Below are 17,973 nucleotides of genomic sequence, written 5' to 3' on the forward strand. Positions count from 1 at the left end.
CCAACCTAAAATAAATAAATAAAAGGTTTAATTTTTTTTAAATTATAATAATAGAGTAAAGTTCGAACAACAAACACGATTAGCTCGATTTGAATATAGGCTATACCCGAGGCGGTGAACACCCTTAACAATCACATGTGATTCAAATAAAAGGTTTAATTTTATAATCCTATTTTTAAATTTTAAAATATTATAATTGAGTTATTAAAGTATGAAATTTTTCTTCTTTTTTTTGTCAATTTAATCATAAATTCGGGTATTAAATGTTATTTTGAATGTGACGTGGAATATAACTAAAACACGTAACGTAAATTATTAAATGAAGTTTGATATGATTGGTAAAGAAGAAGATTCGAGACCTACCAAATGTAAAAGTTAAATTCGAGTACTAAATGTTATTTTGAAAGTGACGTAGAATATAATTAAAACACGCAAATTATTTAATGAAGTTTTGGCATGATTGGTAAAGAGGAAGACTTACTGCATGCAAAAGTTAGATTTGAGTATTAAATGTTATTTTGATTGTGACGTGGAATATAATTAAAACACGTAAATTATTAAATGAATAATTTGCACGAATTTTTGAGTCTCATGTTAAAGTTTTAGTCCAGTTGTCGGTTTTAGCCCGAATCGTATTAGCTCTTAATCAACTTGTGTTGTAATAATTTGATCCTATTTTGTGATTAGTTCATAATTGTATTGTATTTGTAATACTTAAAAAAACACGTAATTTAAATTGTAGGCAAGTGTAAAATCAACCCATACTTAGATCTAACCTGTTAAAAAATTTAACATTAATAAATTTTAAGAAAATTATTTCTTTATTTTTGAACAAGATATATTCAAATTTTGTATGTAACCGTTTTTTGTTTTTAAAATGTTTTCAAGTATCTTTCGTGTTAAATTTAAATTGGCATTTAATATCTACATTAATTATTAAGTTACCAAAATGATGGGACAACAAATTAAAATTATGACTAAATAAGAAAAATTAAGAAATCAAAAATCGATACAAATTAGGTAAAATTACTACAAAACTCCTTATATCATACACACACTAGATGAGTTAGCATAACAATTTATCTGTTAAAATTTGGTGTTTATATATAAAGTATAATAACATATTTAACTATCAATTTTACATATTTATAAAATTTAGCCTATACTCTTTTATTGGGTCGATATTATTATTTTAACAGAAGATTGTTTTACTCACGCATCCAACGTACATAGAATACTTTATTTATTTTTAAATAAAGAAAATAAAATGCAATTCTCGGTACAGTTTTTAGAATACAATTAAAAAGAAATCAGAATTTATTTATGAGAAATTAATATTAAATATTTTTTTAGAAAAAAAATCCCAAATTTACAGAGTCATCAATTTCAAACGGCTAATCCCCACCTTTTGACCTTATCTCTTGTCAGTGACCCAATGAGAAAGGCATCCCTTTGACGAAAACTCGAATCTCTTTCATCATAAATCATAATCAATCTTTCACTTTTTCTTCGTAATTAAATCTCAATTCATTTCAGTTCCCCCCTCTTTGTTCTGCTTCATCTATATAATAAACTCTGCTTTTATTTGGGAGTTTCTCAAAAGGGCTGGGTGTTCTTTGTTTTCGTATGAGCAGAGATGACGGTGGAATTGATGATGGGTCACGGCGGCGTTGGCGGTGGAGGCAACAGTTTTACAGTCAAAATGGAGGAAACTGCTTTGAAAGAAGCTGCTAATGCTGGGATTCAAGGTTTTGAAGAACTGATAAGATTGATGTCTAAAAGTCAACAGCTTCGCTCGCAAGATGTTTGTTTTAATGCCCCTTCAAGTTCAGAACCAGCTATGGAAATCCAAGCTGTTACAGATAAGACTGTAAGTTCCTTTAAAAAAGTTATTTCGTTATTGGGTCGACCTAGAACTGGTCATGCTCGGTTCAGACGAGCTCCTCTTAATCATCTCCCACAACAACAACAGATTCAAGTGAGCAAAGATGAAGAAGTATCGACTTTTAAGCCTTTATATTCAACCCCAAGTTGTAAGTTACCTCCTTTGCCAACCAAAAGTAGCCATGTTTTAAAGACTGGTGTTTTAGAGCCTGGGAATTCTGTTATGTCTTCATTGACTGGGGATACTGATAGCATACAACACCAACCGTGTTTCTCTATTGGTTTTCAATTCACTAACCCTTCTTCTCATGGCAAACCTCCTTTGTCTTCAAAAAGGAAGTGTAATTCCATGGATGATGTTGCTAATCTCAAGTGTGGATCATCATCCTCTGCTCGTTGCCATTGTTCCAAGAAGAGGTTGGTCCTTGGTGCTTGGTTCTTCACTTTTTGATTGTGATCTTTGATGGTTTCATTTGATTTTGATTATGTATGTGTTCATGTAGGAAATCAAGAGTGAAAAGAGTCATTAGAGTCCCAGCTGTTAGCAACAAAATGGCTGATATTCCTCACGATGATTATTCTTGGAGAAAATATGGCCAAAAACCAATCAAAGGTTCTCCTCATCCAAGGTGTGTTTTTTCGATTAAATTTCGAATGGATTCTAATAGAGTGAATTCTACACCAAAGTTTCAATTTTTTTGAAGTTGACTAAAGGGTTCCAAAGTTTTCAAACAATAATTCATGTATGTATTGAATGCCTTTTTGTTTGGTTTTCAACTACAAACATTAATCATATTCTATTTGGCAAAAAATTAATTGTTAATTTGACTTTTTGCGGGGAAGTGCATGGAGACTTTTGAATTAGAAATTCTTTTACTAGAAAAATAGATAAATTAGTATTTAGATTAAAGAGTAAATTTGTATGGGATAATATTTTAATAAAAATAATTAATTTACTCTTTTATTTAGGACTAATTTATTAAATTTTCATAATAGAGATTTAAAATACAATAGTATTTGTATTATAACATTGAATTATTGCCTTACTACCGAGTTGGTTCATTGAGTTCACTTTTTTAACTCAGTCCCATATGTTTTAACAAATTTCAGGGGCTATTACAAATGTAGCAGTGTCAGAGGTTGTCCTGCAAGGAAGCATGTAGAAAGAGCTGTCGAGGATCCAAGGATGTTGATTGTAACATACGAAGGTGATCACAATCATAGCCATAATATCACCACAGATGTCCCATCGGCGCTAGTTCTTGAATCATCATAAAGATCATCCCATCCAACGGCTAAAATATCTATAGGGTTGTTCAGATTAGTCAATTTAGATCCATAGGTTCTGTCTCCAACAAGACAAAAGAAGATTGATTAGTGGGTAAGTTTAGCTGTTTCTAAAAAAAAAAAAAAAGACAAAATAGTATTCATTGTTTTTTTGGTATTGGAGGGGGGCATATAGAGTAGGAGATGATGGTGGATTTGGTGGTGGTGGGAGTTGAATCATGCATAGTGGTGGGTATTTTTTTTCTTTTAATGTATTTGTTGATGTTCTTATACTCAATTACTAGAAAAAATTTTCCTTTTTAATATAATATATATGGTATAGATAAATAGTCTGAAATTTGATTTGTTATTCTTGTATTTCAAGGCAAATCGGTATTGCAGTCAATGAATATGAAGTTTCTTCTTTGTGTTGAGTGCAGTGGGACAAAAGAAAGAAGAAAATGTGGAGCTTTTTTCTTAAAAAATGTGATATTGTTTAAGATTATCTATACATTATTTCGAACTCAAAATAACTTAAAAAATCAAACTTAAATTGCAAATGTCCCAAGCTCAAACCAACCCAAATTATAAATTTGACTCTAAACTAAAACAATCCCAAAATTATAAAGTTCGAATTAACCTTATCTAGCGCAAAACGCACTCGACTTACCCATATCGGTAGTGTTTCATAATGTAATATTCATTTAAAAAATTAGAGGAATAAAATAGGAAGTCAAAGTAAGTTATCTGGCATGTTGATTATTGTCCCTTCTTTTTTTTCCTCTTTCAATGTCAACAGCTGATGTCTAAATTTCTTTGCTTTTCATAGTGTTTTTCTTTTCAGATTAGGAAATTTAGAATAAAACATTTTTGTTTTCTTTTTCAACAGTGGTTATTCTATGAAGATAGAGTTGAACGTTGCATCACAAATATACTTTTTCAACTGTTTAGGTCAAACTTAAACTGTAATCCACTCATCTTTTTCTTGTCTACACTTTCTAATGTTTCATTTGAATTTCAAGTCTCTCAAAACATTACTATTGTTGTATGGAATATGGATTCAAAGAAAAGTACCCTTTGATTACCTTATTATGATTGAGGGGGGTGGGGGACCAATTTTCCAACTAGTATTTTGGATTTGGAAATATTTTAATTTATGGGTTTGAATTTATGTACCATTAGTGTATGAACTGTAGGTTTTTTCATCTATTTTATGGTTTGAATTTAATTCTATTTTGGTGTTAGATGATATTTAAGCAACGGAAGAAGTTAATTTAAATACCCAAGGAAAAAGTTTAGTGCCACTTTTTTTAGTTACTTATTGATTTTATGTATCGTATTTTGATACGTGATTAAAAATACTTAAAATTATATATAAATGAAAGTTAAAAAAAAACAACTAAATGAACATTTTAACAATTGACAATATAAGTCTAAATGTACAAGCAAATAATTGTATTAAGAGTTAGATGACATTTTACCCCTTTTATTCAAAAAATGGTTAAATTAATCCTTGTACATTATATCAAAGAGTAAATTGATTCTTTCTGTTAAAAATTTCATACTATTAAAAGCTAGCATGGTTGATGGGTTAACGAAACAAACATCATACAATCGTACAATGTGAATTTTTAATAGAAATATCAATTTACTCTTTAATCTAACATACGTGGATTAATTTGCTTATTTTTAATAAAGGTGACAAATATAGTCTGAATCTTAATACAAGGGCTTCTATGGCACTTTTATCTCATTGTATTGTAATTTGGCGTAACTCATCTCCTATTTTTATAATATCATTAGTTAGTCCAGTCAAATAACATTCCAATTAAAAGGTTGACGTGAATTTTTTTTCAATATCCTTCCGATGCATACACATACAAAGAAATAAAATAAAATCATATCAAATTATGAATCATAGGTGAACTGTTTATTTCAACTAACTAACAACATAGAACAGAAATATCAAATTATGTCAAATTAAAATAAGCGAAGAGTTTGAAATAATTAGTTTGCTTTTGTCAAAGTCGTTTACTTTGCCTAAATTTCACTATTAACAAGATGCATTGATACTACTGTTTTTTTATTTTTCTTAATTGTGGGGAGGATTGAATCATTAGTTTAATTTCAAAGTCAACCTCCCTTTTTTCCCCACTTTGAAAATCTCTCCATTCCCACTGAAACCCCAAAATATAAGGTTCTAAAACAGAGTCTACATGGGGCTTGCTTTGCTTGCTTTTATCATTAAAAGCTATTAAAGGAAGTTTGGCTACCTTGTTTTTCTTTACCCATTGTCTGACATTTGCAATTGGGTTAATTGCACCAAACTTCTTCTGATTATTACACGAGTTTTAAATTTGTCCTAAATTTCAAAATATTCTAATTGAGTTTTCAATATATCAGTATTGTATTAATTAGGTCTCTATATCAGCCTTGTTATTAATTTAAATGTTAAATGCTAGTTTGGATCTATCGTGTACGGCCCCCAACCTTGGTTAAATTGAAAATTGCTTTGTAACCCCATCCAAAAATTAAAACATTCAATTTAAGCCTTTTTAACCATTAGTTAATTGGAGAAAGAATTGTATTTTTGCCCCTTTCCAAAATGAATAATTCAATTTATGCTCTTTTAATACAAAGCTTTTAGCTTTGGCCCCTAAAAATAAAATTCTTGGCTTCACCCTTGGTGAAGTATATTTAAAACATATGTATTTATTGTACAGAAAACTTGAATTTAACGTGTTAAAAAATTGAATTTTTTTTAAACATGACAGATTTAAGTTGTCTATACAATAGGTACACACATATTCACATTAGATTTAAGCTAAAATTTATACCCAAGCTAATGGCTAGGCTGATAGAAGGATCTGATTGATACCATACTAACAAATTGAGGAATCGGATAGAACATTTTGATATTCAAAGACTAATTTAAAATTTAGACCATACTTCTAGCACAATTCATGGAATTAACCCACTTGTAATATTTAAACAAAATCCAATCATCCTTGTTGCTTGTTGTGATAACTCTAGTCATTTTCTTGTTATTAAAGTATGGTCGATTGGATTTGGTCAATCAAAGGCTTTTTTTTGACATTGTATGAAAAGGAAAAAGTGTGAGAGGATGAATCTGAAACACACAAACTTTACTTTGAAACCAAGAAAATATATATAAAAAGAAGAGTAATGTACTACAAACCAAGCACTTTGATTTTCTGTTAAGGTATCTCTTGTACGTAAACTATTTCTTAAACCTAAAGTTATACCTACTACTACTACTAGAATCTCATTTTCAAACAAAGTTGAAAATAAAAATTCACAAGAATTTCCAATTTTCCATTCTAATTACTTTGATCAAGTTTATTAGGGTTGATGGGTTAAAGAGTTTTGGAATTCGTGTTCTATGTACTTTAATCAAATGTGTAATTTGATACATGAATTTTGATTTGGTATAATTATACACGTGAAGTTTTAATTATAGTTCGAATGCGTATGTGAAACTTTAAATTTAATTCAATTGTGTGCATTTAAAGAAATAATCGCATCGATTTATTTTTATATTGGATATATATAATTTATCTGTATGCAATATGTAAATTTAAAATAGCGCTATATCGATAATTGAGTTAATAGTTGGTGGAAATTGAATCAAATTAAAATTTCATATATAAAATTGTATAAAATCAAAGTTCACATATAACATTACACATTAAATTAAAATTCATGTGCGCTTTTAAGATTTATCTCAAATATATGATCATGAAAATAATTTTAATTTATTTCAATTTATCAAACAACACCTTAATTAACACCGTTGTTATTTAAAGATACTTAAAGCGCATTTTTTCAATTTAAAGACTTGAGAGATTACGAGTATAAGAAGACATTGTATAAAAAAATTTCCTTAATAATGGACTATAATGATCCAATTAGAAGAATTCCTAACATCATCAAGCTAGCAAGACCTCATTGGCCCAATACCTTCAGCTCAACTTTCATCTTGCAGGCTCTTATGGCCTTGCAATAGCCCACTCCAGGATTGGTCTTCAAAGAACAAGGCCATGTTCTGCTAGTCCATGAATTTATTGAAAACCATGATATGGAGGTCCAATGGAAGAAACCCAAAACGCTAATGGAAGATTGAAGAAAAGAAAAAGGTATCACACCAGAATTTGCTAGAATCCTCTTTATCATTTTCATTTCTCAATCAGCAGTTTGTTAATATTTTTTTGCCTTTTTTTAAAAAAAAAAAGAAAAAAAGAAAAGAAAAAGGAAAAGGTGATATACTCATAGAGAAAGATTCATTGATCGACGGAGAAGAAGAAAGGAAAGGACCAGATGCCATGGACCGTATGGACGCCGACATGATGGAGACGGAGGCCACCACCACAGCCGCCGCCGCCGCAGCAGCAGCAGCAGCGCCAACTCAGCAGGTAGGACAGAATGATATTGGTAAGGACCTGCTTACAATGGCTCGTAATCTTATTGATCAAGGCAAACCTTCTCAGGCTCTTCAAGCGGTAATCTTCATAAGAGACCTTTTCAATTTCGTTCTCTTTTTTCTCGATAGGTTAATGGGATTTGTTTGTTTCTTAATGTTTTTGGGTACTTAATGGTTAGTGAATTTCATTTGTGTTTGCAAAAAAAGAACAGAAAAAAACACATTGGGTGATTATGAATATATGTAAAGAACAATGGGGATTTATTATTGTTAAGAGTAAGGGTTAAAGGAGGTGTCTTGTAGAAGGAAAAAAAACGTTCAAAGTTTGAATTTTTGAGGTTGAAAGCAATTGTTTTTATGTCTTGGCATTTATTTGAGAATCGCAATCAATGAGCCAGTCTAAGGATGAACAAATGGTGAAGCATTTTGGTTTTGGAATGGAAAGAAATCAAAGAAAAAAAAGGGTGTCAACCTAATGCGATTTCCCATGATGTTGTTCATCGAAGTAGCTTTTCTTTGTTTTAGAACAATGGGGTTGAAAAAACTCTTGTTCTTCGACATCTTTCTTATTGATTATAGACTTAAATGTCTTGTTGCTTCGATGTGATTAGTTTCGGATTGTTTGAACTTTCATTACTTTCGAAACTAGCTACTATTTTTGGATATTAATGAATTCGACATTTGCTAGTTGTTCCCCTTTCGAATGTATTAGCTTTAATTGCTTGTTATTTTTCCATCAACCTTGAATTCCGATTGGTAATTAAGTATTGTTCCGCCACTTCTCACTGTAGGCTTTTTGAAGACTGCATTGATGGGTACAAGTATTGGTGGTAAAATACGTGGCATCCGAGTTGACCATCTTGGGCCAAACTAAAATATGGCTTCTTTATCCTTTTTGGTGTTTGTCGATACAACGAGGACAGAAGTAGCTTTGCCTTTCTTAGGCAGGCAGCTATAATACAATTGAATACACACTATTAGTTTAACTCGGGTTAACTAGAGTAATGATTTTTCAACATTTAATATTCTAGAGCAACATCTGATTAAAGAACAATTCTCTTTGAAGGCTATTTTACATATCTTTTCGAGATTTGACGTCTTATGGTGTGAACCGGTTCTTGATGTCTAGTATGCCTTAGTTTAAGGTATAATTGATTCTTCTTTGAACCGTTGAAACAAACACAGTAAGGATATGTAATGTCTGAGGTTTGAATTGATAGTTTAGCTAATCAAAGCGAGAGAATAAAAATTAATGGCCTTTCCTAACATAGATTCGGCCCATAAGTCACTCCCTTGCTAGAGAAAGAACTTGTCCTCGAACTCGGGGTTAGGATAAACTTGGGGAAAGGTCCCCTTGTTACTAATAGGCGAAACCGATAAGGGTTGTGGACCTACACAAACTTATAATAGATTTGGCTCATAATCTTACTCCCTTGCTAGAGTAAGAGCTTGTCCTCAAGCTCGGAGTTAGGATAAACTTGGCGAAAGGCCCCTTTCATTACTAATAGTTGAAACTGATAGGGGTTGTGGACCTACCCAAACTTATTATAGATTCGGCCCATAATATCACTCCCTTGCTAGAGAAAAAGCTTATCCTCAAGCTCGGAGCTAGGATAAACTTGGAGAAAGGTCCCCTCATTAAGTTGAAACTGATATGGGTCTTGGACCTACACAAACTTGTTATAGATTCGGCCCATAATATTACTCCCTTGCTAGAGAAAGAGCTTGTCCTCAAGCTTAGAGTTAGGGTAAACATGGTGAAAGGTCCCTTCCATTGCTAATAGTTGAAACCGATAGGGGTTGTGGACCTATACAAACTTATTATAGATTCAACCCATAATATTACTCCCTTGCTAGAGAAAGAGCTTGTCCTCAAGCTTGGAGTTAGGATAAACTTGGTGAAAGGTCCCTTTCATTACTAATAGTCGAGACTAATGGGGGTCATGGACCTACACAAATTTATTTATTAGCACCATTGAATACATCTTTACCCTTTAGATAAGGACTAGTCTTATTGCGTAAATAGGAAGCCTATTCTAGAAAGGAATTAAATCAACTGAAATAAAATTGCAACCAATCCTGAGGAAAGAAAAAAAATAGTAACCTAAGCCTTAATTAGAGAATCAAAAGTAATGGCCTTTCCTAACTAAGATTCGGCCGATAATATTACTACCTTGCTAGAGAACGAGCTTGTCCTCAAGCTTGGAGTTAAGATAAACTTGGCGAAAGGTCCCTTTCGTTACTAATAGTCGAAACCGATAGGGGTCATGGACCTACACAAACTTATTATAGATTCGGCTCATAATATTACTCCCTTACTAGAGAAAGAGCTTGTCCTCAAGCTCGGAGCTATGATGAACTTTGGCAAAAGGTCCCTTCCGTTACTAATAGTTGAAACCGATAGGGGTTGTAGACTTAAACAAACTTATTATAGATTTGGCGCATAATTTTACTCCCTCGCTAGAGAAAGAGCTTGTCCTCAAGCTCAGAGTTACAATAAACTTGTGCGAAAGGTCCCTTCCATTACTAATTGTCAAAACCGATAGGGGTCGTGGACCTACACAAACTTATTCTCATGTATTAGCACCATTGACTACATCTCTACCCTTTAAACAAGTCTTATTATGTAAATAGGAAGCCTATTCTAGAAAGGAATTAAATCAATTGAAATAAAATCGCAACAAAACGTAAGGAAAGAAATAAAATAGCAACCTAAGCCTTAATTAGATAATCAAAATTAATGGCCTTTCCTAACATAGATTCGGCCCATAAGATCAGTCCCTTGCTAGAGAAAGAGCTTGTCCTCAAGCTTGGAGTTAGGATAAACTTGGCACTAGGCCCCTTTCATTACTAATAGTCGAAACTGATAGGGGTTTTGGACCTAGACAAACTTAGTATAGATTCAGCCCATAATATTACTCCCTTGCTAGAGAAAAAGCTTGTCCTCAAGCTCAGAGTTAGGATAAACTTGGCGAAAGGCCCCTTTCATTACTAATAGTCGAAACTGATAGAGGTTGTGGACCTATGCAAACTTATTCTTATTTATTAGTACCATTGAATACATATCTACCCTTTAAAGTGTGTTCTATTTTGCGTATGTTTGATCTTCTTGTATATTTTGGCTTGCCACCTTGCCGATCACTGTTCTGCCACAACCGGAGATCGTTGGCTCTTGATTCTGCCTTAATTTAGAGACATGCACCCTGGACCTACTTGTTCCTCTGTTTTAATCTCTGGTTATCTGTTATGGAACAGGTGGTGATGGCTGTAAGAACTAGAGGCGGCGATGAAGCTGTGTTTCAGTCATTGTACCGTGCTCGTGAAGTGTACAGAACTAAGCTGCAAGAGAGCACGGCAGTTGATCAGATGGCTTCTCTGTTTGCTGAGTGTGCAATAGCTGAAGCACAGCCTTTGAAAACAGAACCAGTACCATGCAACCCCAATGATCCAACGGTTGCATCAGATGCTCACGGGACTTCTATACTTGCTGAAACAGGTAGAATGCAAATCGTACTGGATGCATTCTCGGATGGAAGCAGCTTTATCTGTTTACAGTGCGGTGGTCTCGTTAGTAATCATCGTAAAGATGAGCATTATGCATACTGGTGCTGCAATATGTAAATTTGCTCACTTTATAGAACCTCTTGCAATGCTTGCTATGAGACTCATGACATTGGTGTACCATTTGATAATCAGTATAAATTGTCATTTTACCAATCAAAAGTGAAGCAAAATCTGTTCCTTTGCCATGAATTAGAACACTGTACTTCGTCAGTGATAAGGTTTTTGTCACAGAATAATGAGTTAAAATTTGATTTAGTGCACAATAATGTATCATATAATCATATTGTACCAAAGTTAGAGAGATTGCTTGCTTTTATCTATGGAATTATTTAGTTTCAATAGCACTGAATGAGTTCATTCAATGGCACTTGTTTTTTTTCCCATGGTTCTGAAACAGATTGGACTGGTTGACCAGACCGGCAATATGCCGGTATACTTGTTCGAATGAAGGGGTTGAATCAGCTTTAGAATAAACTATTCGAAATCTGGTTAAACCGGTTGAAGCAGGACAGACGTAGTGGTCTGGTTGGGTTTACAAGAATCTAGGGAGAGACGTGAAGAGCTGAAGATTTTTCCATTTATAACAATTAATAAGAAGCTGAAACATATGAACATTAAAAATTACACATTAGGTACAAAATGGAGAACTAAAAAACAAAATACTTATTATACTCCAATCTTTCATACAGATTATTCCTGACTTTCTTCTCTTAACGTTTATATTATTGATGGGCAATAAGCCAAAACCTGTGAGACAGCTGAAGGGACTATATCCATTATATTTTTGCTTAAAGCATCAACACTGAAACCATGTCAACGAACTCGGCACACCGTTGCTATCGGCAGCATCGACACTTCTTTACAAGCAAGAAAAAATATTTGAAATTTTTTATATTTGAAGATGACAAATTTATAGTGTTGATATTTTCAAAATCAACCATACCGATACGGTGTATGTAGATTCCTATAGCCAGTTCCGATACACTGCATCAACAAAGAGAAAATATAATGTTCATTGATATATAGCAGATCATCATTCTCATATGCTATCGTACTAAGGAAAAAAATTACCAGCAGTTTTTCCTAGGTTCCACTGCACCATGGCCAGAAATCAAAGATTAATACGGCCAATATAATCTCGTACCATGGAATATCGAATTCAATACGAAAAACTTCGTGAACGAGGCTTTGCCTTTATAATGTTTTCTTCACTGTGCCTAATCCATTCTGAGAGTCTCCAGGGCTTTTGCCATTTCCATTTGTATTGTACGTGCCATTTGTTATGCCATCTTTTCCACCTCCATAGTTTTCCATTACCGGCTCGTCCTATGGCGACTAACTTTTTCATCGGTAATTGACTTAGTGGTACCATCTACGCAAGCAGAGAGAATCCAACCATGCATAAAAGTTGATTGCAAGTTGCAACACTATGATCAAGGTTAGATAATGGCGTTACCTTTCGTGTTTGATCTATGAACGGCACCAATTCTCTGACTGGGACGTTTACGATACCAGGGCAATATTTCAGCTGTTTCCGTACTGGCACAGACATTGGAGACAACAAGCCGTTCATGTCATCAGTGATGTGCTCCAATGAATTCGGTGATGTAGCCAATGCAATGGCGACAGCTTGCTCTCTTAATTTTAGCTCATTCTCTACATCTTCTCGTTGTAACTCGCTTTGTCGCAACAGACTTACAAGTTCTTTAAGCTGTTCTTTCATTTCCTTGATTTCCATGTCTTTTTCCCATAATTGACATCTGTTCATAGCATATAAGTACCATTTTAAAGATCTTTATTAACCATAATTTGTTTGTTCTAGAGAAAGTACCTTGTATCACCAAGAGAATTAAACATGTATTGAAGTAAGTTCTTTGCATCTCCCATGGACCGCAACTGATTCCAACGTCCACGGTTAGTTAAAGAACGCTCTCGTTCTTCTGCTTCTGAAAGTTGTGAAGCCATTGCTATAAGTGAATCCGATGATATGCTAAGCATATTCTCAAGTGAAGCTATTCTAGTCATTCTTGCATTTAGTGTCATTGAGGATGCCCTGTAGAGCAGTACAATACATCAATATAATCCGTATGGCGGAAGATAAAATGCATGTAAACAACCGATACCTTGCAAATCTGTTCTTCAAAACAGCTAACTCTTCCGCCATTGCAGCTCGACTGGTGTTTGAGCATAATAAATGAAAGTGATATAAGAATACTTTTTATATATCATGCATCAGTGTTAGTACACAAAAGGGATTTTGTTACATACACTTGGCTTTGACTCTCGTACTCAAACCGAACTTCATGTACATTCACCATCACTTCTAATTCATGTTCTAGCCATCGTTGTAATGCTTTCTCATTTGTCTGCAAAAGCATACCTGTGTTATCTCGGGCAGATGATTTACGAGCTTCGAGCAACTCTTTTAGTCTCTTGGTAGCCATGGCTGCCTCCTCGGTTTTTCTTTGGAGAACCATTTTTTGCCGTTGGTTTATAGCTTGCAGCTTGTGTCTTTCATACTCATTTCTCCGGCCCTCTTTTCGCAACTGCTTGTACATTCATGTTATTAATCGAGTTAAGTACGTAACAAAGTGTGTGATTATTCTTATGTAATATCAGAATGTAATATACAAGGCACCTGCAATAGTTCTTTTTCTCTAGAAGCTTTCCATTGACGGAATTGTTCGGCCTCTTGTTTTATCCTATGTTGTAACTGAACCTTTTGTGCCTTTATGAATTGAATTTCATCTTGCAGTCGTTTTGTTGCTTCATCGCTCTTATGTTTCAGCTTTAAAACTTGAACTTGGTTCTCTTGTTTTCTCTTAAAATCTAGAATCTGTGCTTCAAGGGACATTAGTTTTTGAGCATGTATGTCCTGCACTCTTTGTTTTTGTCCTTCAGAACCAGCAGAAAGATTTTCAATTTCAGCCAATAAACGATCTCGTTCTTGCTGCAACAATGAAATATGTTAACAAATGTTAAACAAGCACGGTTTTTCTTCGAGTTCAGCAAAAAAAGAAATGTGTTTTTAAACCTGCACAGCTCTTTTCTCATCTTCTAGTTCCTGAATTTTCTTCCCAAAATGCTGCTTCAGTGCAACCGTGTCGCCTCCGAAAAGTTTCATCTCGGACTATTCGAAACATAATAGATGAACATAGAAGAATTAGCTAGTGTTTGAAAAGTTACCAACAATTGAACAATATACCTCTTTCTCCTCGAGACGTCTGTTCAACTCGTGTAACTCTTTGTCCATCGTGTTCTGTAGAAGTTTGTGCTCCCATTCTTTAGCTGTCTCTTCATCAAAGTTTCTCGAATCTATTTCACATTGCTCCGTAATGTTGCATTTTTTGCGGTACTCATGAAGTTTTTGGCAAAGATCCTCATTAGTAGCTTCAAGCCAAGCAATTCTTTCCTTGAGAACCTACAACAATAAGTCCTATTACAATACTTGTGAAGGACTGAAACAAGTAATTAAGAGTAACATGATACCTGTACTTCATCAGAACCCCCACGAGCACAAAGTTCGGCTTGCAGATACTGTAATTGTTGACGCATTTTTAGCATCTCGTTGGACATAGGATCTCGGTTAACCTATTTAAAGCCAAAAATAAGAATGAAAATCCTGTATGGAAACTACTTTGAAAATCATTCTCTTTGAACTTACAACAGGCTTGTTTTGGATATTACGAGCTCGATTTGCATACTTCAAAGTATTAAGAGTTTCCTCGGCATTGATATCGGCCGGACTAATGCAGGCTGCAACGAAAGAAATTCGTTAAGGAATGCTTGCCACCAAGTGAAAACAAATAATGGCAGTACCTATCATGACAGTTCTGCTGTTGCCACCAAGTGAATCCTGTCCAAAAATGCTTGCATTTTCAGCGCTTAATACAAAACAAATAGAGACACAAAAAGATATCAAATATACCAGTCATACCTGCAAAAGCCGAGTAAGTTTACTATCTCGATATGGAACGTGAATACCTTCTTTGCGTTTTTTTTCATCACCAAGTGCACTAATGACATTACCAAGTGCAAGCAAGCCCTTGTTGATATGAACTCCTATTTAGATGATACATGGCAATTACTTGATGGAGAAGATTACTTTCGTGATACGAAGAAACGATAAGTGATGCCACTAACCTTCTTTAAAACGCATACCATCAGAACCTGTTCTTTTTGCTCGTTCCGAACCAGCAAGGTCTACTAAATGTAACTTGGCACAAAGATATTCTTCATTCATAACGTCATTAGTACTTCCATCTCCGGTAATTGGCATTTGCTCTAACGTGATGGTGAAGATTGCATGCGAGCGACTATACAAACACATATCGTTATAGCAAATTATTACTAAAGCATACTAAATTAACAAGAACAGAACATGAATTAACCTTGATTGGTTGTTCATGTTCGTACTCCCGGTTGCTCGACTCAACGATCCTTGTTCTAAGCAAGCTGCTATTTCTTTTAATGTAGTAACACTAACTTCAGTAGATCCTGCTAATGTAATAACACCATTCGATGATTCACGAATCTGAATAGGTGGTTTTCCGGAGACATGTACTTTTCCCGTGCTTGCAGTATCTGATTTGTTCGGAGACGTCGGATCCAACAAATCATGCACTTCTTCTTTCAAAATCTTTCAGCATAAAAACCATATATGTAAGAACTATAAATTATGAAAACATTTACAGTTCTCTTACAGGAAATGCATGATAACAAACCTCAATGAAGGAAACATGTAATTGGAACTGGATTTGATGTTTTAGACTATCAATCTTGTTGAACAAAGCATTCATTACTTGTGGAGTGATTCCTATATGACAACCATCTTTGAAACCTGTTCCCATAGTATATGTTTTACCTGATCCAGTCTGCAGATTGGAACTTAAAATCACAACAACAAAACTCAAATCTATACAATAGTTATCAGTGTCTTGTAATAGATTCAACTGTATATACCTGACCATAAGCAAGAACAGTAGCATTATATCCTTGGAACAAACCATTAACAAGTGGAACAATACATTCATCGAACATGGAAGATGCCGGTGAACCCGTGGTGCTACCGTAGACATGATCAAATGTAAAGGAATGTGTCCCAATCTGAACCTGTAAGAAACAAACATAGAAACTAACTAAATTCAGCATTTAATCACCTAAAGATCCAGATCTCTATATGAACAAGCAATTTTTTAACAGTGTGAACACTTGTATTTGGTCTAAAAAGTGACAGTACCTGAGGTTTCCCTGGGCTAACGGTAACACAATCATTACAACCTTGAAGCTTTTCATCAACAATAAGTGGTCTTACATGAACAGCAACCTTAACACAACAATCCTCAGAAACTGGAGTAGTTTCCATAGGAAACAGCTAAACAAAGAAAAAAAGTTTCACAATTTCCAAACACAAAGAGAAAAGAAATAAAGAAAACCCCCCAAAAGAGAAAAGAATATTCCTTTTTTGTAAGATTTTTGTTGTTTTAGTAATGCAACAACTAGTGAAGGGAATGAGTTTCCTGCTGTTGTGTGTGAAAGAACAAAGAAGAAAAGAAATAGAGAGGTAGAGGAACTGCAGGGAAGGGTAGTTGAGGAACAGTTATATGATTTTTTCTTTGCCTTCACTACAAAATCCCACAAGTAAAATTAAAACATACTTTCATGACACTCATTCCTTTTCAATCTCTGTTTGTATCTATATTTCTAACCTTACTTGTTCATGGAGTTTTTGTCTTTGACAATTTGACACAATCACATGTTCTTTTTTTGTCCTTTTTAGCTCTACCCTGTTTACTTTTCTTACAGAATGTTTTGGGAAGGAGAAAACGAAACTGCATTCATAGTTTATACAATCCATTCTCTTTTGAAAAGTGAAAGAAAAAAATTAAATAATAATTATTTATGTAAAATTCAATTTTCTTTTTTAAAAATTGCACTATACATAGTGGTTGAAACCTTATCAATTGGAGTGGAAACAGATCAATGCATCTCTTAGAAGTAAGGCAAAAATTGTTAAAAGATAGGTTTTTATGATATTTTAATTATTTTTAATTTTTAATAATTTGTTTAATTGAAATTGAAATGAGAATTAAGAGAGAAGTTAGAAATTACTTTAGGATGGATTATAGATAAATTATAAATTTTTGGGGTCAAAATGCAATATTACCATTATGCTTATTTATATTTTCATAAAGTTTAAAGGATTAATATACATATTTACCATTTTAAGGAGTCAAGACTACGTGGAGCCTAGTTTTCAAAAATTCATTCAAAAGAGTAATTTAATATATTTCAATTATTAAATACAATAATGAATAAATGTATGCATCACACACGGATAATCTACATTTAATTTATTCTCTTACTTCATGAATTTCTCATATTATTTTGCGGTGGAATGTAAATAAACACGTAAATGCATCTGTAATTATTACATTTAAATAATTTTAATCTGATAGGTTAGAAAGAAGAAATAGTTGTAAAATTTTAAGGATATTATTTGTTTTCTTTAACTCGTAGAATTCAGCCTATCCAAGTATTAAGTCTACATGTGATTAAGATTTGATTCGTAAAATTTAAATATAAGCTAACTCAAATTCGACCCCCACATTTGAAGTCCAAGCTGACTTTAGATTGATTGAAGTGCCTAATTCATACTTAATTAAACAATTTAAAATTTATAATGTTGGATGCAAATAATCCTGTATTATTTTTTCTTTTTGGTACATATTACAAATTGAGAGATCAGAATAACAACAATAAAATTTGAAATATCAACAAAGCATCCATATTTTAAAAACAAAATTAGTATTCAAATT

At 33.4% G+C, this 17,973-nt stretch overlaps 3 protein-coding genes across 5 annotated transcripts; 2 read left to right on the forward strand and 1 right to left on the reverse strand.

Moving 5' to 3' along the window:
• Positions 1-1,382: 1,382 nt before the first annotated feature.
• LOC108484513 (probable WRKY transcription factor 7) lies at positions 1,383-3,479 on the forward strand. The gene is made up of 3 exons (XM_017788325.2): positions 1,383-2,301; positions 2,388-2,513; positions 2,995-3,479. Exons 1-3 carry the CDS (start codon positions 1,637-1,639, stop codon positions 3,158-3,160), a joined length of 957 nt encoding a protein of 318 aa, XP_017643814.1. The 5' UTR covers positions 1,383-1,636; the 3' UTR covers positions 3,161-3,479.
• A 3,695-nt stretch (positions 3,480-7,174) lies between these two features.
• On the forward strand, positions 7,175-11,314 carry LOC108484149 (uncharacterized). 2 transcript variants are annotated; one of them, XM_017787834.2, is made up of 3 exons: positions 7,175-7,307; positions 7,404-7,670; positions 10,847-11,314. In XM_017787834.2, exons 2-3 carry the CDS (start codon positions 7,494-7,496, stop codon positions 11,210-11,212), a joined length of 543 nt encoding a protein of 180 aa, XP_017643323.1. In that variant the 5' UTR covers positions 7,175-7,307; positions 7,404-7,493; the 3' UTR covers positions 11,213-11,314. The 2 variants fall into 2 exon arrangements, with proteins under 2 accessions (XP_017643323.1, XP_017643324.1); XM_017787835.2 differs by lacking the exon at positions 7,175-7,307 and adding an exon at positions 8,383-8,421 and having other exon boundaries at positions 7,552-7,670.
• Positions 11,315-11,715: 401 nt separating this feature from the next.
• LOC108484728 (kinesin-like protein KIN-4A) lies at positions 11,716-17,084 on the reverse strand. Of its 2 annotated transcripts, none has more exons than XM_053030179.1 (19): positions 16,869-17,084; positions 16,395-16,529; positions 16,118-16,267; positions 15,880-16,029; positions 15,547-15,794; positions 15,299-15,471; positions 15,093-15,217; positions 14,975-15,011; positions 14,820-14,911; positions 14,645-14,746; positions 14,361-14,576; positions 14,190-14,285; positions 13,794-14,105; positions 13,424-13,701; positions 13,279-13,329; positions 12,987-13,208; positions 12,612-12,915; positions 12,227-12,527; positions 11,716-12,139 (listed from the first exon to the last, which is right to left on the reverse strand). In XM_053030179.1, exons 1-18 carry the CDS (start codon positions 17,010-17,012, stop codon positions 12,315-12,317), a joined length of 3,048 nt encoding a protein of 1,015 aa, XP_052886139.1. In that variant the 5' UTR covers positions 17,013-17,084; the 3' UTR covers positions 11,716-12,139; positions 12,227-12,314. The 2 variants fall into 2 exon arrangements, with proteins under 2 accessions (XP_052886139.1, XP_052886140.1); XM_053030180.1 differs by having other exon boundaries at positions 16,864-16,977.
• Positions 17,085-17,973: the final 889 nt, after the last annotated feature.

The sequence above is a fragment of the Gossypium arboreum genome, chromosome 6 (genome assembly GCF_025698485.1).
Source record: "Gossypium arboreum isolate Shixiya-1 chromosome 6, ASM2569848v2, whole genome shotgun sequence".
NCBI lineage: Eukaryota > Viridiplantae > Streptophyta > Magnoliopsida > Malvales > Malvaceae > Gossypium > Gossypium arboreum.